The 23,542-nt window shown below is 43.8% G+C and overlaps 1 protein-coding gene across 1 annotated transcript in view; it reads left to right on the top strand.

The window, feature by feature from the left end:
* Window positions 1–4,234, top strand: part of ATP10A (ATPase phospholipid transporting 10A (putative)) — a 107,862-nt gene extending 103,628 nt beyond the window's left edge. The window contains exons 18-21 of the mRNA XM_005151391.3: window positions 1,455–1,535; window positions 1,623–1,727; window positions 2,059–2,246; window positions 2,926–4,234. Coding sequence (XP_005151448.2) covers window positions 1,455–1,535; window positions 1,623–1,727; window positions 2,059–2,246; window positions 2,926–3,631 — 1,080 coding nt within the window. The 3' untranslated portion in view covers window positions 3,632–4,234. The remainder of the gene's footprint in view (window positions 1–1,454; window positions 1,536–1,622; window positions 1,728–2,058; window positions 2,247–2,925) is intronic.
* Window positions 4,235–23,542: the final 19,308 nt, after the last annotated feature.

The following is a 23,542-nucleotide window of genomic DNA, read 5'->3' as shown; positions in this document are numbered from 1 at the left end:
GACATTTTGCCCTCTGAGAGGAGACAGTGAGCTTGTTTGGCTTCTAACTGTATTTTCTTCTAACCTGCATTTGGTACCTCACACACCTAGTGACATTGCTGGACACTGTCCTGGAAAGATGAAAGGAGAGTTTTAGTGTAACTTATTTTTAGTGCTTTAGGCAAAATTATCTCTTTTTCACCCAGATGTTGTTTTACATTTTCTGCATTTCTTGTGTTCCAGTACATGGCACTTTAAAGGTCTGTAACAGTAATACCTTCTTTTATTGTGCATTTTTAAGGTGATAGAAATCTTGTAATGGCTTAAGCTTACTGGATAGTTGGGTCAGCCTGTCTTCAGCTGGCAGCCTGAGGACAGAAGTCTCCCAGGTTCACAGTACAATTATTTCTCATAGGCGAGCGCATGAACCATTTTAAGTTTGTTTGAAATCTAGTAAATATATTAACTGAAGTTACCTAAAAAAGGCATTTTAAAAACTGTCCAAAAATTCTGCTTCAGGCAGGATGCCTTTTAAAAAGATATCACTGATTCAAGCCTATACAATTTTAGAGTAATTTAGATGGCTCTGGAGGCTATCTGATCCAGACCTGTGGCCAAAGCAGCTTCAAAGTTAGATGAGGTTTTGAATGTTTCCAACAATGGAGTTTCCAATGTCTTTGTGAGCAACCTGTTCCAGGCCTTAACCACATGATATTTCAGTAGGCAAAAGAACATCATAATTCTTTCTGAGCATCTTTCAATTCCTATTTTTAGGCTGCAGTGATATTTTCCATAGAAAAAAGGAGCCCTGATGACCCCAGTGGTTGAAGATGTAGCCTATATCCCAAAATTAAATAAATGTTCTGCTATTTACTATTTTTCCTTATATCTAGGTCTTTTATATGACCAGCCATACCCCTGTAATCGCACATTTCTTTAAACCAAAATGTTAGTTTAATATTTTTTCATAGCAAGCAGTTTTGTGCACACACAGATATATATATGTATGTTTTATATACATATTTATAACATTTATACATTGCTGCATTAATTATTGCTAAAGATTGTTGTGGATATTCTTTTCTAAGTATGTGTGTTTTCTGTTTTCTCTCTCTTGGGAATAAATACCCCGTGCTTTTACATACATGATGAAAAACTCATTTACTCATGTGTTTACACCTAAGAGCTGCTCCTGAAATCAGTGGTCTTAACTGTAGTGCATGAAGTTGAGCACCTCCATAAATGTTTGCTGGCCTGAGGATCAGATTCAAATTACACCCTCTGCCAGAGAAAAAAGCAAGTGATTTTCAGATAGGCTCTTTATACTTGATCCCCAAGGGTAACTGGTGGGCAAAGTTGGGAAGCTGTTTGTGCAAGCCCTTAAAAGTGCCCATTGGAATATCCCCCTCAAATACCTGTCCCAGCAAACTGCATTATTAGGCTCTAATTTTCTTGTATTTTTTTTTATGCCACAGGAGTACCAACCACACATGTTTTGGATGAACATGATTGATGCTATGTATCAAAGCCTGGTTTGCTTCTTCATCCCCTATTTTGTAAGTGTTTGGTTTAAGCCATTCTATTTCAAGCATTTTGAGAACTGGCAACATAACTTGGGCTAAATTCTGTCTCCTCCTTTACAGACTTACTATGATTCAGAGGTGGATATCTTCTCCTGGGGAACTCCTATCACTACAATAGCTCTTTTCACCATCATCTTGCATCTGGCTATTGAAACCAAAACTTGGGTAAGGTGCCCACAGTCTACATAGAAAATCACTGGCATATATGTAATTTGTTTCTTACTGCTGTTCTTCAAAACAGAAGATGATAATTTTGTTTCGTCAGCATGTTCTGTTTTTAGCAAGCATTTTAAGCAAACATGAAAAAGGTTTTAAACTGTGATCTGCAAACAGCTTTGTAGCATTGTATCTGTAATTAGATTTTTTTGAAAAGAAAAGGCTCTGAACTGTTTGCTGTGCATGGATTTTGCTCCAGGCATTAAGAAGTTTTAATTCAGAATCAGCAAATTTTTCAGAATATAAAGAATGATCATTCTTTTGGGTTTTTTTGTTCTAGACTTTTCTCCACTGGTCATCTTGCATCTTCAGTATCCTCTTATTTTTCTTTGTGGCTCTGGTTTACAATGCTTCCTGCCCAGTATGTCATCCTCCATCTAATCCCTACTGGACTATGGAAAGGCTGATGGGAGACCCTATGTTCTATTTCACTTGCATTATATCACCAGTCGTTGCATTGCTGCCCAGGTATAGTATCTTCTTTCATGTCTTTTTCATATATGAAAATGTTATATATACATGTTATGGGGAGGGCAAGAAACATTCCTTTTTTCAGTCCCCCTCTTTCTTTTTTCCCTACCAGCCAAGTCAGGTTTTATTCAGTGGCTGACTATATGAATTCAGGTTGTTTAACCTCTCCTGTGCTTCTGACCACAGGAAGAGACACATATAGCTCCTGGCCATAGGCCACAGGAGTGGTGGATAATTGTAGACTGTTGATCAAGCCTCCTGGCCATGCAGAGGTTTACTATCCTGTGACATTTCCTGTGGTGCTTCTGGATTCAACCCATTCTCCCATAACATGCACAGTACAGAAATTCTGCTGGCAGGTTGTGGACTTACTTGCCTACTTCTGAATGTAGGAGGCATGCTCTGCAGACTGATCCCCATTGATTTCTCATCAGGAAAGATGAAAGACTCCATAATCATAAGGTGGATCACTGGCTAAATGTACAGATTTATTATGCTGCTTGTTATTAATCAAAATATTAGCACAGCATTCAGAGCTTTTCATTTGCAAGATTTCTTGTGTAAAAGGCACATTAAAAACTCCCTTGTTTTTCTGTGTTGTCCTTTTGTCTTGGATATTTTCTCCTAGATACTTCTTTCTTTCAGTTCCTTTCACGTGCACATTCTCCTCTTGCAGATTTCTCTACAGAACCCTTCAGGGAACACTATTCCCAACCCAGCTTCAGCTTGGACGCCAGCTGAGTAAACTGTCCCCAGAGATTCGCACCCAGCTTCTGACCAAGTTGAATGTAAATGAAGCAGTATGTCAGACACAACCCTTTGCAGTCAGCTTCTCACCAAGCCTTCGCTCAAACACTAGTGATTGTTATAAGGCTTACAACCAAAGCACACCGTTGTCAGCATCTCTTCAAACAAGTGAGTCACTCTTCCAAGAGTACCCAAAGGCAGTACATACAACTGATCAGACTGTGACTGCCTCTTGCCAGGGTTCTGTGTTGTATGGGGAAAACAAATTCCCCTCATCAGCAGGTAATCTAGAAAGGTCCATGGGATTTCATGAAGTCAGACGCAGCACTTCAGAGGTGGAGTCATTGCCTGTGGGAGCATCATTCCCATGGAGCTCAGCAGTCAACCAAGCAAATTTCAGTTTGTTGAAGTGGATCACATCAACTCCGTTGTTCAGTCGCATTGGGACTGTTTTACAGGTGTCATCGAGCAGTTTACAAAATGAAACACAGGACAGTATGCATGTGCTTGGCTCTTCTTTGCATGTGGACTTCAAAGGCTTAAAAGAACAGAGCTCAAATAACTTGCAGGACAAAATGAAAGGGTCCTCATCTGACCATTGTAAAAGTGAAAATTTTGAGACCACCTTTTTATGACATGGGCCTTAAATATATTTATATATTTTCTATTTGCACACATTTATAAAGAGATTATTTGTTTCCAAAGATGAAACAGAAAATCAAAGGTACAGAATGATTATTTAAGAATGTTTAAATACAATATATTGAAATAAGAGCTTTAAATATAAAAAGAAACACTTGAAAGTTCCATTTATATTGTTTTATTTTTTCATCTCATTTTGTAAGGAAATGCCGTCTCTTTATTTTTCAGATGCTTCTCTTTTATTCTGACACATACTGTAAAAGCAAAGGACCTATCTACCATATACAAAAGGATTAGATTCAGCAATAATTACTGTTATCATCATAAGCCATTCAGTGATCAAGGAGGAAAAACCATGACAATAAATAGGCACTGTATTCCATCCATCATCTGCTTGCCAAGGTGTTTTGTCACTAGATCAAACTATTAGGCAAGACTATCAAATCATTATACATGTCTCTGTAAATGTTAACAGTATCTTACCATCACATTAATAATACTGGTATTTTATAAGTGACACCATATTTTGATATTGCAGCCATAGCATTTTATGTGTCATGATAAAACAATAAATAAATGACCATCCATATTGCAAAGTGAATTCCCAGTCTGGCATTAATAGTAATTCAACCCTTCACTTCAGAGTAGCTCGTATTTGGCCAGTCATAGCATTACATCAGGCTGATCTCTTTCTGAAGTAAAGCTGCTGCTTGTTTGTGAGGAATGATTTGGTGGCAAAGAGCTGATGCATTGTGTCCTCTGTAGAGCGTGAGCTGGGAGGGTCTGTGATCTTCTATGCTGGAGCACTACCACAAGTAGGCTGGTTTTGCTGAAGTCAGTCCTTGATAAGTGATGGGGCAGAGCACAGGTAGGGTAGTTTTGTAGGTACATTGTCTGTTGTTTCAGCCAGGTTAAGTCCCTGATGATCAGGAAGGGGCATGACCAGCTGTGAGGGTGCAGTGCTATGCAAAGGTACTTGAGCCTACTTCCAGTCCCAAAAGTAAGGAGCTGCACTGCTCTCTGAGGTTATGCCTGAGCCGACCTCATGTGATTGTAAATCACAAACTGCCACCGGTACATGGGTGTGCAGCTGCACTGTGCAAGCCTGGTGGATCTCAGGGGGATTTAGCCCTGAAAGGCTGCTTAGTTCTTTCCTATGTAGTCACTATGACCACGTACAAGTTAGTTGCTGCGATTTTTCTATTCCTCATTGCAGGTTTTCAGATGGCCTTTTCCTTCCTTGCCTTCGGTCCTGTAAAGCCAGAATTTGTTTGTGCAGCCTGCCTCCCACATGGGTTGCTTCAGCCCATTAGGCCACAGTGCCAACCCACTCACTAATCCACTCAGGATCTTTCTTCCCAAAGATTTACACACTGGCCTCCATCCCAAAAACAAAATTGATAATGTGAAACTGTAAAATGCCAATGAAGAGAAGAGATGAAAGCAATCTAAGTAAGAGCTGTCAGCCTGTATTTACCCTCATGATACATGACATCCACATGTAGCTAAACTGCATTGTGGGATTAGAACTGATTAGGGACAGGGCAGGGGCACTAAGGGATTTACTCTCCCAGTCTCCAGTGAATAGTTTTGAGCTTGTGATCGATTCAAAAAACAAAGTATCTGAAGCACAACTTCTTCCTTTAGCCTCTAGTTAATGGGTAACAAGGCTTTATGTGTCTGTATTTTAATGAAGGAAAGCATGTCTGTTGACTCATTTGTTACTGGCTGAAAACATTGTGACATTTCTCTGCTTTATATTATTGACAGAAATGGGGATCTAATAATGAGCATTCAGTTTCATGAAGGTAGGTAGGCATCTGCCCTGTTGATGCCAACATGAGCTGGGAGCTGTTGAGGTGTGCATCCTGACACATGCTCTAAAGCAGGGCAGAGTCTCATGCCCTTAGGGAAGTTGTTTCACTCCATTTGCTGGAAAGACAGCCTGCAGGACTTAGCTGCCTTCTTTGCAAGTGTCTCTGGCTGGGTGAGACCGTTCCAAGGTTAGACATCTCTGCTTGCTCTACCAACCTTTTCGTTCTCAATAGTAGCTCTGCTGGGATGAATTTGCAGGTGTTTTTTTGCAAGCTAGCTGTATTTAAAGCAAACTGTGCAGAGATTCCCACTGGAAATAACTCGCCTGTGTGGAGCTCCAGTGCCTTTTAATGTCAAGGGGGAAATCGAGTGACACTTTGAAATGTGTAAATGTTGCCATCTGGTTAGAAACTTTCTTCTGCTTGTAAAACAGGATCTCACAGAAGGACACAGTATAAGATACCAGGTAGGCAGAGTTCACAGGTTTGTGAGACATTAAATTCTGTCTGTGTTGTGGGGTTGCAGCAGGAGCTTGCTATGTATGTCCTACATGACTGCCCTCTCTGTTCCTGCAGCAGCCCCAGCAGGCAGGTGAGGCTGTCTCCATGTTGACTCCTCCTCGTCTTTCCATAGCATGTTTGGTTCTCACAGGCCTTCATGGGACTTGCCTGGTGCTGGCAGCAGAAAGGGCTGCAATATCACTGGGCTTTGGCTCAGAGCTGTGTAATTGCCTCAAAAGGAACCTCAATTCCTCGCTAGCTGTGCCTCCATGATAAAAGGGTTTCTCTGAGACTGAGAGGTGCTCAAACACTGCCAGAGAGTTGTGTTAAGTTGCCACTGTGAGTGTGAGAGTAGTACATCTGTATTAAATATTTAGGGAAACTATAGATCTAAATCCTCAGCTGCTACAAACATATTCCCTCCGCTCTCTGCAAGCTGACTTATCCCAGCTGGGAGTCAGCCCTCAATAACTGCTGTATTTTGTTGCAAAACCAAAAATCCTTAGAGATATGTTAAAGTGTAAATGCTCCCTTCATACCAGAAGGTCTTCATGCTATAAGTGTCTTTATTACAGCAGCAGCCTGCAAACTTGTATGAGTTTAATCTCAAATAAACCAAATAATCCTGCTGACCTTAATGGAGCAGTGGCCTCAGCTGGATTGCTTGTGTCTTACAGGTAGATGGGAAGCTGTGCCACACTGAAGCCTTCATGTGCCAAAACTAGACAGTGAGATACCTAGGGGCACAGCAGGATGTCAGCAAGCAAGGTGGCTCCATTTTCTTTTGGGAGATATATTGTAAAATAATATAAATAAAATGTAATTTACGTCACAGTTTGGAGGGGGAAAAAAATGATATTTCACATTTGGAAAGAAAATATTAAGCAAATTAATTCTTTTCATTTCAAATCAGTTCTGTCTTCAGCTGCCAGAAGAAAAACACATCAAAGCAAGTTACTTGCTGGGCTTTAGGGCTTGTCAACATTTTGAGGCTGCTGTTAATATTCGAAACATTTTAACTAAACAAATACTAATGGCTTTTTGAAGGTGCATACATCGATTTTCATAATACAGAAATAAACTTTTACAGTTATTCCTGTCAGTGCAGTTGAGCAGTTGTCAAACCAGGAAAAAGAAAGCTTTGAGTTCATGAGTTCAATCCTCAAAAAGCATGAAAGGGTTTATTAAAAGAATCCACAAGGCAATTAAAACAATGCTCGTGTTTGGTCTGTTACCAACAGCAGCTCCCTGTACGCTGTGTAACGTATGTGCTGTGCACTCTGCAAGCATTGCTCCATGTTACTGGCTGGAGTAGTCCATCTGAGTTAATGACTGAGAAGAGAGTTGTGAATTAAGCATCACAGAGTTCTCTATTTCTTACTCTTATTTACGTGAAATAACTTCTCAGTAATTTATCCATTTTATAAATTTCTCTGGGGTGTTAAAGGTCTTCGAGAAACAGAATCTTCTGTCAGGTTAGCACTCTCTTCTCAGAAATTATGTCTCCTACATATTCCAGTGCACTGGAACTGGGCATATAAATGTCAAAACAGGAACAGAACAACACTGGTATTTTTTTCCAAGATTTTCCAGCCATACATCACCGGTCAGTGTGCCCAGACAGGCGCACACATCTTTGCCACTCTCTTGCACTGACTGTGGAACCGTGGCCCTACTGCCTCATGGCCTTTAAATAATCTATGCTTTTCACAAACTGCAAAGCTGATGCAGTTTAAAGGCCAGTTTGGATGGGGCTTTGAGCAACCTGGTTTAGTGGAAGGTGTCCCTGCTCATGGCAGGGAGGTTGGAACTAGATGAGCTCTAAGGTCTCTTTCAGTCCTAAACAGTCTATGATTCTATGCCAGTTCTTACTGTGGCCGTATCGAGTGACACCTTGTATTGATTTTAGTGCTTCTTTGGTGGGGAGAGCTCATTCTTTAGCTAGGAAAATTTAATCAGTCCCTGTCAAATTATTCAACCAGAGACTGCTCTTGCTTCCATTATATGACTTTTTCAACTACCTTGCATTGAACCTTGATTTGTCATTTATTTGCACCCAATACTGCCTAGGGCACAACCTATATCTTCAGTTTAAAAAAAAAACCCAGCAAAATACTTTTGCCCTGACTTAAAAGGTTCATAATAGGGAAAGATTTACAAATGTCTTTAGTTCTGGACACCCAGATGGAGATGAGTGTTTTCCAGATGTCTGGGCTGTGAAACCCTGTAGTGCATCACACATTCAGAGGGACCTCTGGTGCTTATGTGCTTCAGATTTTCCTGGGTTTTCCTGAGGGGGCTGAAATCCCAAAATTGAGAATTAGGAGTCACTGTTGAAAATGGTAACTGTGCCCAAGGACCATGTTTTATTTTCACTTTAAAAGAGCAGCTGAAACAAAGGAATAATTTTTAATGATGGTTTTTCTATATAGCTACATGAGAAATCATCTCTATTTTGAGCAGCAGCTTCCATGGGGTTTTAAGTATGACTGTTTGCTCTGTGCAGTAATGTCTCCCTTGATACATGAAGTGCAGCACTACATAAATCCTTCCAAAAGGGGTTTAGCACATCCTAGGCAGGGCAGGCAAAGACAGCCAGGTCCTACAGCCAGCTTTGCTGCTGGAAGGACTTTAGCTGGGTCAGCTCTCAAAGTGCTGCTCCATCAGCTTGTCTTCCATAAGGTCTGCCTGCGTGATATAGCCTCATGAGAGGTATGACTGAAAAAGAACCTTGTTAAAACTGGATTGAAGACTTCAATGTTTATCATGGTCATTGATGCTGCTGCAACATGCATAGTGCATGCATGGAAAGTCTTTTACTGAACACAAAGTGCTTGAAAACCCATTTTGAGAGACTGGAAAGTGTCCATGAAGGGCTGGCACGAGGTGAATAGAAGCTGCTCAAACTGGGTGGAGTGCCTAGGTCCTCCCAGAGAGATGTCCCAGGACTTTAACTGCTCTTTATTACCTGGACACTTGCCCCAAACTGGGGCAGGGTGCAGGTTTTCAGAGGCAGTGTTAACTCAGGACTGGAGCAAGGGGCCTCACTTGGCCCCTGCAGCCCTTTGGGTGCTAAAACCTGACACTGGACTGCTGTAGCTAATGTCAGTAGTTCCTGGCCCAGACTTCCCAGTGGTATATTACTTGTGTTTGCTCATTGCCTTTACCACAAGCTGTAGGTTTTAAAGTCTCCAGTTTATTCCTGGACATCCCATGTATGTACATGAAGGCACCAAACTGTCCCTGAGGCCAGGCTTGTGTGGATGCAGTTCTCACCTTTCCTCCCAAAACATGGAAGCCACAAAGAACCACTTGGACCTTCGGAAATGAAAACCAGACCAGAGATGCTGCTCACCATTTATGTACCTGGAAACAAGACAAGTGTAGCCTCCAGGACCCTTCTGTTAATGAAAACAGCAGAGATGCGTCTGTTTTAAGTGGCATGGATATGTCCTTTGTACCCTCCTCAACTGCCTGTCAAAAGGGGCTTAGCAACAGTTCTATTCTTTATGTGTAAATGCTCCAAAACTTGGGACCACAAAGGGCGACATCGAACCTTTAATTGTAAAAAATTGTAAATAAAAAGCTTTTTTAATTTTTTTTTTAATCAAATTCCTGGTGAAAATGTGGGGGTTATATTTACTAAAAACTGAAATTTATGACAAACTCTTTCAATCATCCGTGTGTACTGCTAGAGCTGCAGGAACCAATTTTATCCTGAGTGGGCTGGGTGTTTGCAGTTTGTAAGATCCTTGTCATTTTCCAGACACAATTAACTTTGTGGCTGGTTTGTTTTGCCAAGCCCCCAAGAATTCAATAAAAACGTTATAACTGAAGGAGATTCAATCTGCAGCTCCACGTAAGATGATGGAAGTACAAAGTTGTGCTAGTGTCATCTGGAAACCGAAGGCAAACGATAACACCACGGGAGGCATTGCAGGCAGAGGCTCTTCTTTATTGGGTGCCTGTGGAAAAGATCGAGATGAACAAAGGGAACAAGGGCTACAGTTCACCTGAAGGTGCCTGAATTTTGAAGGTTAAAAGTGAGTTAATTCATCTACATCCAAATGTCCTGGTGGTGTGTGCAACTGCCAAACCCAGGCAACAGCTTTTCCTGCCCATCAAGTGTTGCTTTAAGCTTTAAGGCAAGATAGTCAGGGTCTTGGATTGTTTGCTGCTAAAGAGAGAAGCCAGCTTTTCTAGAGCAATACCCTGTGTGGGTTTATTGCATTCAGTTGGCTTCAATTGTAGCCTACCAGTGATCACCCCCTTGCCACATGGCTCCTGCTTACCCAGGACCGAAGTCAAGCTGTGTCTCTGACTGTGAGGCTTTTGGGACACAGCAAATACTGTGAGGTTTCATGACCCCATCTGCCCTCACCTGCTCCCACAGGAAAAGGGTGATGGTAGGGGGTGTCCCAGACTTCTTACAGCCTCTGGCAAATCTGTACTTCCCCAATGCATGTGGCACCTCCAGCCCCTCACATCCCCATCTAGTCCCTCCAGGGGCTGCAGTGCAAGCAGAGGAAATACATTGCCATACCCATTTCCAAACAAGCACCCATGGACCCTTCTCTGCACCCCAGCTCCCTGTTCTCCTCTCAGTTTGTCAATGGTTCAATGTCCAGCTGCAGACCAGTAATGAGTGGTGTCCCTCAAGGATTGGTGTTGGGACCGGTCTTGTTCAACATCTTTGTTGTTGACATGGACAATGGGATTGAGTGTGCCCTCAGCAAGTTTGCCGATGACACCAAGTTGTGTGGTTCGGTTGATACACTGGAGGGAAGGAATGCCATTCAGAGGGACCTTGACATGCTTGTGAGGTGGGCTGATGCCAACCTCATGAAGTTTAACCATGACAAGTGCAAGGTCCTACACCTGGATCGGAGCAATCCCAGGCACAGCTACAGGTTGGGCAGAGAAGAGATTCAGAGCAGCCCTGCAGAGAAGGACTTGGGGGTGTTGGTCCATGAGAAACTGAATATGAGCCAGCTTCAGTGTGCACTCACAGCCCAGAAAGCCAAATGTATCCTGGGCTGCATCAAAAGGAGAGTGAACAGCAGGTCAAAGGAGGTGATTCTGCCCCTCTACTCTGCTCTCGTGAGACCTCACTTGCAGTACTGTATGCAGTTCTGGTGTCCACAACATAAAAAGGACATGGAAGTGTTGGAACAAGTCCAGAGGAGGGCCATGAGGATGATCAGGGGACTGGAGCACCTCCCATATGAAGACAGGCTGAGAAAATTGGGGCTGTTCAGCCTGGAGAAGAGAAGGCTGCGTGGAGACCTCATAGCAGCCTTCCAGTATCTGAAGGGGGCCTACATGGATGCTGGGGAGGGACTATTCATTAGGGACTGTAGTGACAGGACAAGGGGTAACAGGTTCAAACTTAAACAGGGGAGGTTTAGACTGGATATAAGGAAGAAATTCTTTACTGTTAGGGTGGTGAGGTACTGGAATGGGTTGCCCAGGGAGGTTATGAATGCTCCATCCCTGGCAGTGTTCAAGGCCAGGTTGGATGAAGCCTTGGGTGATATGGTTTAGTGTGAGGTGTCCCTGCCCTTAGGCTGTATGCACCAGGAGGTGCTTTGTCACATGAAGAATGTTACAGGCATAGGTGCACCACTGGTATTTTCCATCCCCTTCCCCTTCTCTCCTCTATCGTGGCTTTCTGAGTGGGGGGTTTCTCCTGTGCCAGGAGCAGATGTTCAGCTCATCGTTCTCATCCATCCTCAAGGACAGGTCTGCAGCTGGCACCCCCAGCACAGCCCAGAGGCCACTACCACTGACCAGGCAAGTCCAAGGGGGCAGCTCTGCTCTTGGAAGCCACCAGAGCCCATTGGCTCGTTTTGAAGAGGAGAAAACTCCTGTTGTTCAAAGTGAGCAGAAGGAAGCATGCACGCTTCTTCAGGTTTAAATAATAGGCTCTCAAACACTTCTTACAGGTAATTTAGTGTTGTCTGAAGAGTGAAGCAATTTACATTTCCTGTTGTTTGTTGGAAGCAGGAAAAAAAAGCAAGGAGAAATGTAAGTGTCTGCATTAGCACAGTGTGGACTTCTTGTCTTCAAATCAACTGCTTGAAATCAAAAAAGAAACCCCTTGTGTCCTTCTGTTGCTGGCACTGGCCTTCATTTTGAGCCACTTGTTACCTACAAGCAAAAAGTGCTTCTGCACAGGGGGAGGAAAAACATGTTATTTAAAAGAACTGTATTGCTTATTTGAAAGCAATGTGGAGATTTTAAACCTGTAACAAGGTGCCTTGAGACAAAGGCTCAGATTCAAGGGTCTCCAAGTAGAAAAACCGCATTTTGCTCCTCACACAAAAGAAGAAAGTGTGAGCTGAAATCTGGACTACTTTCCATTATATTTGCTTCAGATTTATGTGAAGCTTATCCTTAAGGAACCCATCTGAGGCAGGTTTATGAAGACATTTTGAAAGGTCAGGGTATTTTTAAACCACCGTTACTCTGGAAAAACACCCCTCCTGTATAGAAAACTGTTTCTCACACCTCCCAGAACAGCACGTTCACTGCTCACTAAACCATTACCTAATTACTACCTTTGCCCTCTTGTTTCCAAGAGGGTGGGTTCCTGGGAAAGCTGTCCCCTGCCTGAAGGTGTGCGGGTCCCGCAGGGCTGAGTGGTGCCTGGGCTGTGCGGGTGCTCCTGTGACAAACCTCCAAAACAAACCATCGCACAAAGGCAAACTTGTCTGCTCCCTCCCTCCCTGATGCACAGCTTCCTGTGCAGGGCTGGGCTCTTCTAGAGCTTTCCCAGGCAGTGGAGGGTGAGCAGCCTGGCTTTAGACCCAGTAAAGAAACAACACACAAGCCAGCAGAGAAAGAGTAATAGTGGAGGGAACTGATTTTGTTTCTAGCATTAAAAAAATGAGAAGATGCAAAGATGCCACAATGCTGCTTAGGTTTAGCAAAGTGTTTTCTTCCTTTTCATCTCCTTGATAACACATGTGGCTCCATGAACCTCGGCATTCGGCATCCCTCTCTCCAGCCCTGTGCAACCAAAGTGGAGACGTATCTATACACTGGCTGGGGAGTGAGCCACCTCCCTGCGCACTGACTTACCTCAGTGACATGTATTCAAAGGTCATAAACTGAATAAATGGTACCAGTTACATGTAGGAGCCAGGGAAGCTGGAAAGGCAGCATCTTCGTCCATGCACCAGCACAGCCGTAAAGAGTAAATGAGCTCTACTTCAGTGACAGGGCAGCTGGATGCAGAAGGATACAGCAGGATGCTGCAGGATGCTGTGGGATGCCGCAGGATGCAGCAGAACCTTGCAGAGCACAAGATGTGCTTGTGCTGCAGATGCTGCCATAGGCTCGCTGGGCAGCTGGCAGGGACAGGAGGTCACCAGTGCAGAAGCAGCTGCCAGCTTCCCTGTGCCGATGCTGATACACAGATGAAAGTCCAGTGTACATGCAGGGGAGCTCAGTATCATAGAGTCATAGAATAGTTAGGGTTGGAAAGGAGCTTAAGATCATCTAGTTCAAACCCCCCTGCCATGGGCAGGCACACCTCACACTAAACCATATCACCCAAGCTTGCCTGTGTTTGAGAGCTCAATAAGCTTTATTCAGGTTTATTCCTTCATAGAACAGCCCAAGTGGTGTGCAGGCTGTGTGATAATGTCCAAGGCGTATTTCACGTCTCACTCAAAAGGGCAGAGCAAATTTACATCTTATTTTGCCACCAAGTACTTCTATATCTTGTATTTGCAGGCCAGAGCAAATTTTCTCAAGGCTCATGTGAGAATTATAGACTAAACTGATCATCTATCAGACTACCAGGATGGAAGCTCCCTGCTTGTCTCTGCCACTATCCCCAGAGAAAAACCAAGTGACAACTCCCATTCAAACCATGAAATGAAACCCAGCAGGCACTACCTGTGACAGTAATTGGTGAGTGTTCTCTCAACACTCTTGTCCTTATCTCAACCCATGAGCATCCCATTATATTTTCTCTGCCCGTCTAGCTGAGGAGGAGAGGGACAGAGTGGCTTTGGTGGGCCAAAGTATCCAGTCAGGATCAACCCACCACATATTTATTGATCTACTCAGTAAAAGACCATCAAGTTTTTAAAGCATTTATTTCCCCCCAAAATATCAACAACAATAAAATCAGGTACTTTCTCTTTCCCATAAATTGACTGCTGTCAGCTGTATTGATTTAGGAAGGTGCTAGGCGATTTCTTTGCATTTCTTTGGTCATTATTGTTTTCAATCTGAGGTACTTCTAAAGTTACTGGCCATAAAATCCCAGGATGTAGATCAAGAACCCACAACACGGCTGTGTATAACTGCAAGGCATCCGACACTGCTTATTGCTTTTAAGCCTGGCCTCTCCTTCTTTTTCTCTTTTCTAGTTTGTTTTGGGTCTGCTTTCAGGCAGACTCCTTTATTGAAGGAAAACCTCTGGCTGAAGAGTGGGTCCTTCCTTATGCCCCCAAAATACTAGGGCCCTGTCCTTTTCTCTCCTCTCACAGTAGGAAGTTGTAGTCCAAGCATTGTTCTACAGGGAAATCCCCATCCCTCTGGGCAGTGCTAAATCTCCAGGAAAGAATTTACTAAAATCTGGAATCTTGTTTGTGCTCCCTCCCCAGGGCTGCTGTTACTCTTCTGCAGCTCACATTCTCCAAGGCACCATTGCTATCTGGGGGTGCCCTGGCAGCAGAGACTGGTGCTGCATAGATGATAGAGGTACATTCCTGTGTAACCTGTTCTAGGCGACCCTGCCTTGGCAGAGGGTTTGGACCAGATGATCTCCAGCAGTCCCTTCCAACCCTAGTGATTCTGTAATCTGTGATCTTGCCATCAGTTCGACAAGAAGGGGTTTTCAGCACATGGTCACTTGTGGCAGGGGAGCTCGAGCTGAAGCGCTGCCACTCCTGATGTCTGGATTTGTCCTGTTTCCTTCTGCCGCTGCCAGAGGAGGGTCCTTTGTGCCAAGGAAAATTCTTTAATCAGCCTGCATGCTTACTCAAAGCTCTGAAAGCGCTGCCTCGGGTGTTTGATCACAACTACATCACACAGCCACAAAGCCTGTGCGAAACACTGCTTTCTGCTGTGTTTTCTGCGGTATGCTGCTGACACAATGCAGCCAGGAATGGACTGAGAACTTCTCCTGTCCCACAGGGAGCTGGAGGTGGCTCCGGAGTTGTGGGAGGGAGGCAAAGTCCCTTGTCTTTGTCCCCTGCAAAGCCATTGTGAGCGGTAAGAGCAGAGGAACTGCACAGCCTTGGAGAAACCTCACCAAAATACCTCATTCGTAGGGAAAGGGCAGGGCCTACACCTGCCCAAGCAGCTATGGGGTGAGGGGGGTGGGACTCCTATATCCAGACTGAGAAACCTCTTTCCTCCCCTTCTCCTGAAGTGCCTCAAAAACCCATCTACACCAGCCGAGTACCACACTATTTTCTTCCAGGCGAGCAGCAGCTTGAGGTGCATCAGGGCTTTGGGAAGCCTGGAAGGGCAGGGGATGAACCAGGTTATGCCAGTGTAAAAGCAGAGCCTTCATTAGGAAACCTGGGAGGGTGTCTGTTTACATCCAAGGGAGGGTTCTGGTGGTGACCAGCAACATACAAGGGCCTAACCCAGGTTAGTCCTACCCTGGAGGCTTGGGTCACATCTTGGCAAAGAGCCTGCTCCTAAGGAGACCAGTGATGGCATCGGAATTTTTCCATACAATAATTATCCAGGAGCTGCGTACAGCTCTTTCCCTCTTCACTTTCCTTCACCCCCACACCCTCCCAGTCTTGCCCTGAAAAAATACTTCCACCAATAGGGTTTTAATGCATTTTCTTCCCTGATTCATAGCATAATAAAATCACAGGATGGTTTAGGTTGAAAGGACCTTTAATGCCACCTAGTCCAACCGCCCTGCAATCAGCAGGGGTGTCTTCAACTAGATCAGGTTGCTCAGAGCCCCATCCAACCTGACCTTGAATGTTTCCAGGGATGGGGCATCTACAGACGTTTTGGGTAACCTGTCCCAGTATTTCACCACCCTCCTTATAAAAAAAAATATTCCCTGTATCTATTCTGAATCTACCTTCTTTTAGTTATAACTATCACCCTTTGTCCTATCACAACAGGCACTACTAAATAGTCTCCTCATCTTTCTTAAGCCCCCTTTAGGTGCTGGAAGGCTGCTGGAAGGTTTCTCTGGAACATTCTCTTCTCCAGGATTAACAACCTCAGCTCCCTGAGCATTTCTTTAATGTATTTTCTTTTTGCATCCAGACTTAATTCATCTTCAACCAGCTATAAAGATTACTGGAGGGATTAGGTGCATCTACAGGCAGTGATCAGATACATCCTTGGTATCAATATGGACTGTGAGAAATTCTACACTGTGCCTCTGGAAAAAGCCTTAGTGGAAAGCACACTGAGGAAAAAGAGGAAAATTAACCCTATCTGTTGCTTACAGTATTTCTGAAGCTTTCCGAGGGATTTGGCTTCCCTGTAGCTTTCACCCATCTGCGTGCTCCAGCGAGAGAAGGGACCCCGTGCCCCCAGGAAGGGTTGCCTTGGCACTGGGAATCACTCAGGGTCTCATTGGAGGTATTCTGAGAATCACTGTCATTTTCCCAGTGAAAGGTGGGAAAATGAAGATGCCCTTCTGGAGAACAAGGGGGTTTTAAACCCTGAAACATCACTCCAGCAATGTGTTACTTGCTGTGTCCGAGTGCAGGCTGAGGGTGCTTGTCAGAACCCTGCAGCCACTTCAGGTCAGGCCATGGGAGAAGAACAGGATGAGGCCTCTCTTTCTGGCAGAAATTGGCCCAGATTTCCTTTCATGAAGTGCTATAGAAAGGACTTATTGAGCCATGGCTTTAAACTGAAAGAGGGTAGATTTTGATTAAGTATTAGGAAAAAAATTCTTCATTATGAGGGTGGCAAGGCCCTGGCACAGGGTGCCCAGAGAAGCTGTGGTTGCCCCATCCCTGGCAGTGTTCAAGGCCAGGTTGGACAAGGCTTTGAGCAGCCTGGTCTAGTGGAAGGTGTCCCTGCCCACGGCAGGAGGGTTTTAACTATATGAACTTGAAGACCCCTTCCAACATGAACCATTCTGTGATGATTCTATGATTTATTCTTCAGCTAGGTTAGGAATAGAAACAGTCCTGTGACTAATTTGGGGCTAAAAAAAAAGCAGATTTTTTTCCAAGTTCTTCAACTTGCTGTTTGAAGCTTTGGACTGAGCCTATCACTCTGGTATGAGTCCCAGCTCTAAATGTACTGATGGTGTCTGTAGTACCAGACAACAGTTTCCCTGTAAGGTTGTTGCCATATCCTGAAATGGCTGGGGTGCTTGTGAAGTGCCAGAAAGTACAACTGGCAGCACAAATTCCCCTTCCACATTCAGAATGTGTAGAACTCAGCTTTTCACCTTCACATTTCATCTCTGCTCATCCAAAGAGCATCCCCCCATTGCCATCTCTAGATCAACAGCAATACAGTGTCCCTTGCTTTCACATCTCAGCCCTCCTCAAAAAACTGCTAAGGCAAAGACAGCAGAAAACCTCTGCATTTCCTTGTTATTTCTTTTCCCCTTTTGCATTAATTGTACACAGACAAGAAAACAGACTAAATAATGCACCATTCATGGCACATGTTTCATAATATTATAGAGAGTATAAGCTTTTAAAACAGTTCTTTATCCACTAAAATTAAAGCAAACTCCTCTGAGTGGCATTTGCTAGGCTCAGAGGCGGTGGGGGGATGCTGATTTCCAAGCTACTCCCCTATAGCTTGTTAGCAGGCATTGCGAAACATATACACTTCCCTTAAGAATGCAGTTGGGAAGTTATTATCCATCCTTCAAATTATTTGACAATGTGAGCACTTGCATCACCATGGCAGGGAAATTCTGCAACCGCTTGTGTGCAGGTGTGTAGATAACCAATAAATCAGAGTCCTGCAGGTATTTGTGCCATCTCCCAGCACCTGGCCCTTGGCCCAGGGTACTGATGGGGAGGTTGGTCCAGAAGCTGCACTTTAGTGATACAGACAGTTATTTATCAGTGGGGATTGTTTTCATCCCTGCAGGGACAATAACATAAAAAGCTGCATCAAGACTGAGATAAGACACTGCAGAGGGCCTGGAGTCTTAGGTGGGAGATGGGACATTAGTAGTCTGAAATGGCATGGACTTTTTCCAACATCCACGTGTTCCTGCTAGATTTTTGCAAACCATGCACATCTGTCAGAAGAACTCTCCCCCCTTCCAACAAAATGAAGTATCTTCAAAGTTACAGTGTTAAAGCACTGTTAAATGCTTCCTTTCATTTTTTTCTTTCTGAAAAGTTGATATTGTGGTGCCACAAATCCAAATGCAACTATCCAAGGAGAGAAGAAAATCGTAATTAATAATTGTTGTTTTCTAAAACGATCTGCTTTTGGGGCTTAATAACATCTTAACTTTATAATCCTGTGTCTTGAGACTTACAGGGACCTGAAGCAAATGCTATGCCTGACTTCCATTGCCTTATATCCCTGAGCCAGTAAACACCAAAGAAAAGCTGAAGGACTTTCTGAGGTAGCCCAATACCCTCAGCATTAGCATTTCTCTAACTTTTCCCTTAGTTAGAGTGCAAACAAAGCCCAATGTGAAATCTTAGAGCAATTTTCATTACAGCCATCTTCCAGCAGAGACCCTGTGTGATTTCAAGGAGCAATACTGATCTAGATATATTTTGATAACAAAAGTATGCATTATGTTTGCCCAACTAAAGCACTTTTGAAACCTGGCTGCTTTAAATTGTATTTTGACTGCATAGAGAGACCCGTGGTTTCCACATTTAACTACTGCATTTTCACCCAGGGGGCATTTTGTTCTATAGCAATCCTCTAACACCGTTAGTAACATTTAACTCAGCATGGAACATAATCATAACATCTATCTATTTACTTGATTGAACTGGTAAACTGGGAGAAACATGTACACAATAGAAAGGAGAAGAAAGGGGCTGAGCTCAGAGAAGTACAGGGGCTATCAATCAGCTGCGGTCTGAAATCACAGATTTTGCTGGTGAAAGGCAGAAAGCAGAACACTGGATTTCATTAACAAACTCTTTCATGGACAGAAATATGACTAGGAGATTTAAATTTTTTTGAGCATTGAGGTTGTAAGCCCTGCAAAGATGGAGAGATAATTGCCTTTAGCAATGAGCAGCAGAAAGCTTTTGTGTAAAAGCCCAGCAGGAATTCCTTTTGGTACCTATTTAGATTGTACACGCAATTCAGAGGCTTTTTACATGGTTGAACTACAGACACTTGCTCTTGCAGATTAAAAATAATTGCAACTGCACCTGAATATCATGCGATGTTCTGTGGACCAGCCAGACCTCCCCAGCCTGCCCTGTTTGCCTACCAAACTTAGATTTTAATTGACTGCAGCTTTCATTGTGCCATAGTCTCTAAGGCTATAAATAAGAGGCACAAGAAAGCAGACCACTGTTGAGGGGTGAATGAAGGTGGTGAGCACATTGGTTCTTAGTCCTGGGAGTCTCTTGAAGGGCTGCAAATGCCCAGCTTGCACTGTTCTGCTGGCTGAGCAACCAAGAGGAGACCCAAGGCATTCACTCGAGAGGACCAGGGTTTCTTACTACAAGTGCACCCATCTCAGTCCCATACAAAGCTCTTCATCCTTTGTACCAAGGTCTACATGATGAGTATTACTCCTAAGAGCAAGATCAGAGGTGTTCCTGGAGAAGATTTCCTTGTTAGGGATATGAGACGGTCACAGGCTTCACCCTGAGCCCAAGGACATCCCTTGGGCTGGCTGGAGTTGCTTTCAGGCTCTGTTCCAGTGTACTATCAACAGTCCTTGAAGGGCTCTTAAGGAAAATGATGCAGCCCCAGGAGACCATTACATCAGCTGCTTGGCTCCCACTTGCTCATGGATGTGAAAATTGCTCCACGCAACTATTTCTTACAGAGGTGTTGTTATGTGTTACAGATAGTGGAAAGAGGTAGGCACTTCTCCCTTCATTATAGAGGAAATCTCCGCTGATCTTACAGGATAAAGTGAGGCCTAACAGCCAAGAGCAATTTATTGGTGACTGGGAATTGCACAGATCAGGGAGCATGTCTATCCTGGAGTGCCTGAACTCTTGTGTGTATTACAAACCTGCGATAGGCCTGAGAAAAAGACAGTGACAAATTTCTATTTTTTTTCAGTAGCCCCATGTGCCCCAGTGCTGCCATACCTTACCTTGATCCCTCTTGGCTGTAGTGAATACCAGCAAGATCACACCTCTCCATCCAGAAGCCACAGTGTGGGCTTTGGCCCCACAGCTCGCCCTCTTGGTAACTGCTTCATTGCCTCATAAAACACAACAGCAAGAGTGGTACCCCTGCAGCAAATGTGCTGCGGTGCTGTGCTTGCTGCCACCACCCAAAGGACAGGGCATGAGCTTGGCTGGAACTGCCTCAGAGCCAGGACCGTCACCTGCAGCCTTGGGCATTTTGGTGGCTTTTTTGCATTCATGGCACAGAACTGGTTTGAGAACAAAGATGGATTTTCAGGTTTGTTCATTTTGCTTATTGTTTCTACCTTACTTTTTTCTTCTTCTTTTTGGTTGCCAGCTAGCATGAAGAGGGGAACAAACGATGAAAGGAGAGCTGAGCTGCACCCTCCTTCCCCATGGAACTACTTTCAAACTTTAATCAGCTTTGAAACTACTCCCTCAGGAGTGTGTGCATGAGAGGCTCTACTGAAAGGGAGAGCCTGGTGCCACTGCTCTTGCCATGGGGACAGGTAGCAGGCAGTGGAGTTCATGCAACCATGAGTTGTGGAAGCAGCTCTTTCCTGTTTCTACTGGCTTTCCTTAACCCCAGCCCAGGAAATGCAAGCACATGATGGTCACTGAGGGGGTCAGACACCTTTGCTGTTAGAGGCCTTCACAGGTTTTCCCCAGTGAAAGCTTCTCCAGGGCAGCTAATGGTTGCACAGGAGGTGGGAGGTATTTCTTCCTGTGGCCAACACAGTTAAGCCAGAGCAGCAACATAGCACTGTTGCTGCTGTACATCCCTCCATGCAAGAGCAGCTTAGGGGGTTTTAACCCTCAAAAAGAATCTCCAGCATGAGAATTTTTTTCTGCTGGCACCTGCAGGAGCTGTCCTACTTTACCCATGCAGAGTTCAGTAGCAAAACACATGGGTACCGTTATGGCTTCTGTGTTCATTACTGCAGAAGGGAAGTCTGGAGACGGAGGCAGCCCCAGTGCAAGCAAAAGAGAACAGCCCTAGGCAAGCAGGCAAGTGGCAGTTGCCTTTGGGGGGGATCCCTCCCACAGCTCAGTTACACAGCCTGTGGCTACAGATGTATGGACCTGAGCTGAGACAACAACCTTCAGGGACATGTTTTTTAAGCTTCCTTGAACTCATTCTTGTTTTCAGCCTGCCACAGCCTTTGCCAAGAGTTGATAACCTGACACTCTTTCTGATACTGCTGCTGTCACCAGACTCAGGCTGTCCATCCATCCATAACACCAGTGAGCTCCTGTTTGCTGCTATAATATAGATTTTCAAAGTACTTAAGAGGATTATTACTATATAATGCACTCAGCCTAATCATAGGAACATGGTAGAGGTGAAGGAGGGCTGACAAAGCTTCCCCAGGAGAAAGTCACCTACTTGGGCCCGGCCTTACAAGCATGGAGTGATAGTTGTTCACTCTATTACAAGCCAAGAATAAGCTGTCTGGAGCAGATCCAAGGTGACCTGCTTCACTGCTGAAGAAAATGCATCAAACCAAACTGATGCTTGTGCCTCTGCTCCCAACCATTAGCAGGAATTAGTATTTCTCATGTATGTCCTCCTGGCATTTTATCTTCATACACTGGCAGTGGCTGGTGAGCTGATCCTGCTAGCTCGGCTGGAGGTTGCATCCTCTGGCTTGCTTTGCACTGAGGGAGTCGACTCTCTGAAGATCAAAAGCCTTCCTGTTCCCAAAAAAAATCCAAGGCCACTAAACCCTAGTATATTTTAAGTTGGAAATAATGTTTCCCATAGGGACAGGAAAGCTAGTCAAAAGGAGTGCATCCCTTCTTCCTTTTGGGGTATTTATAGACCTACATACAACATACATTTTAGGTGCAGGCAACCAGAAAGCTACACCGCATAATTCACCTTAGTGGACATGTGTGTGACAACAGCAATAGACTGGACATACAGTTTTCCTCTGAGCATTTCTAATTTGCAGGTTTCAGTACATGTAAGAGTGCCTGAGCTAAGGATCCCACTACTGATTTGCGAGAGTGGAGCCATTTAATTATACCATTTAATTTCAAGTCCAGGAATAAACACTTGATTTTGTCCCTTTTACACAAGTACATTTCTGGTTTTCTGTGTGTATGGAAATAGATATATACAGGTATAGATACATAAAGTCACAAGGTTATAATTTTTTTAATAATAAGATAATCTTTTTTACTTAGGACATATTTAAATGTATCAAAGGATGCCTGACTATACCAGCCTCCAGGGAAATACATATCTATTCACACATAAACACATACACTCACACGTTGGCTATGTGTGATACTATAGGAAGCTTAGCTTCAACCTTCCTCTGGTTGTTTTGTTAAGTGCCTCAGCAGAATTGCATAAACAAGCACAATACAAGGATATAAAGGGTGGGAGAGTATTTTTTTACAGCATACAGTGATACAAGTAGATGATAAGAGCAAAAATAGGTGAATGCCTCAGAAACTGGAACTCTCTACAGCTGAATGGTGCATTTTCTCCCTTTTGACCTCAAGAGTGTTCAGGAGTGATTCAGGTGATTGTCCCACTTTGCTGTCTCATTCAAATCTGGTGCTGCAGCTGAATTTGAGCACCGAACGTGTGCTCAAGGATGTATTTTCACTCATTTTTGCTCTTGTTGCAGAGATTCAGAGTACCAAATATTTTTTTAAAAGGATGCCAAAATTAAATTCCATGGGGAAGGAATTTTTCAAAGATTTCTCATCATTGACAATATTCTTGTCTAGTAATATTCCAGAAAAAAAAAACAACAGAAGTGCTTCAGGTGGTACCTGAGTGCCATGAATGCTCAAATTAAGGAAGCTAGGAACTGAAGGGTGTGTTATCAATAGTAATCATGTTAAGATAGGATTTCTGATGGATGTGGCTGATAGCCTTGAAAATATTGAGTACAATCCCCTCTTCTTTTATGCATTGCTTGGCACTGCTATCACTTTCATTTTTCTGAAGAGAATTCAGGGCAAAGGGGCCTCTGCAATGTTGCTGTGGTGCAATAAGGTCAACGTAGTGTCAACAGATCAAGCTGCCTCTCAGTAAAGCACCTCCCACAGCACATCTTGCTATCCTGCATCTAATACCCTCCATGTTCTGCCCTTTGTGCCCTACCCACAAATAGTATATTTCCCACTAGAATATGTCTTGTCCAAATATTTTGCCAAATTCCATGTTTTGTGCATCAAAGTTCCATTTACAAAAAGCCTGTGAGTTCCACTGCTGACTGGATCTTATTCCAAAGAGTCATTTGAAGACACAACTAAACATATCTTCATAATTTCCCATGCACTTAAGAAGATAATCATT

This window comes from Melopsittacus undulatus, chromosome 2 (genome assembly GCF_012275295.1).
Source record: "Melopsittacus undulatus isolate bMelUnd1 chromosome 2, bMelUnd1.mat.Z, whole genome shotgun sequence".
In the NCBI taxonomy this organism is placed as follows: Eukaryota; Metazoa; Chordata; class Aves; order Psittaciformes; family Psittaculidae; genus Melopsittacus; species Melopsittacus undulatus.
Note: the sequence above shows the minus strand (reverse complement) of the source record. Positions and strands in the feature narration are given on the sequence as shown.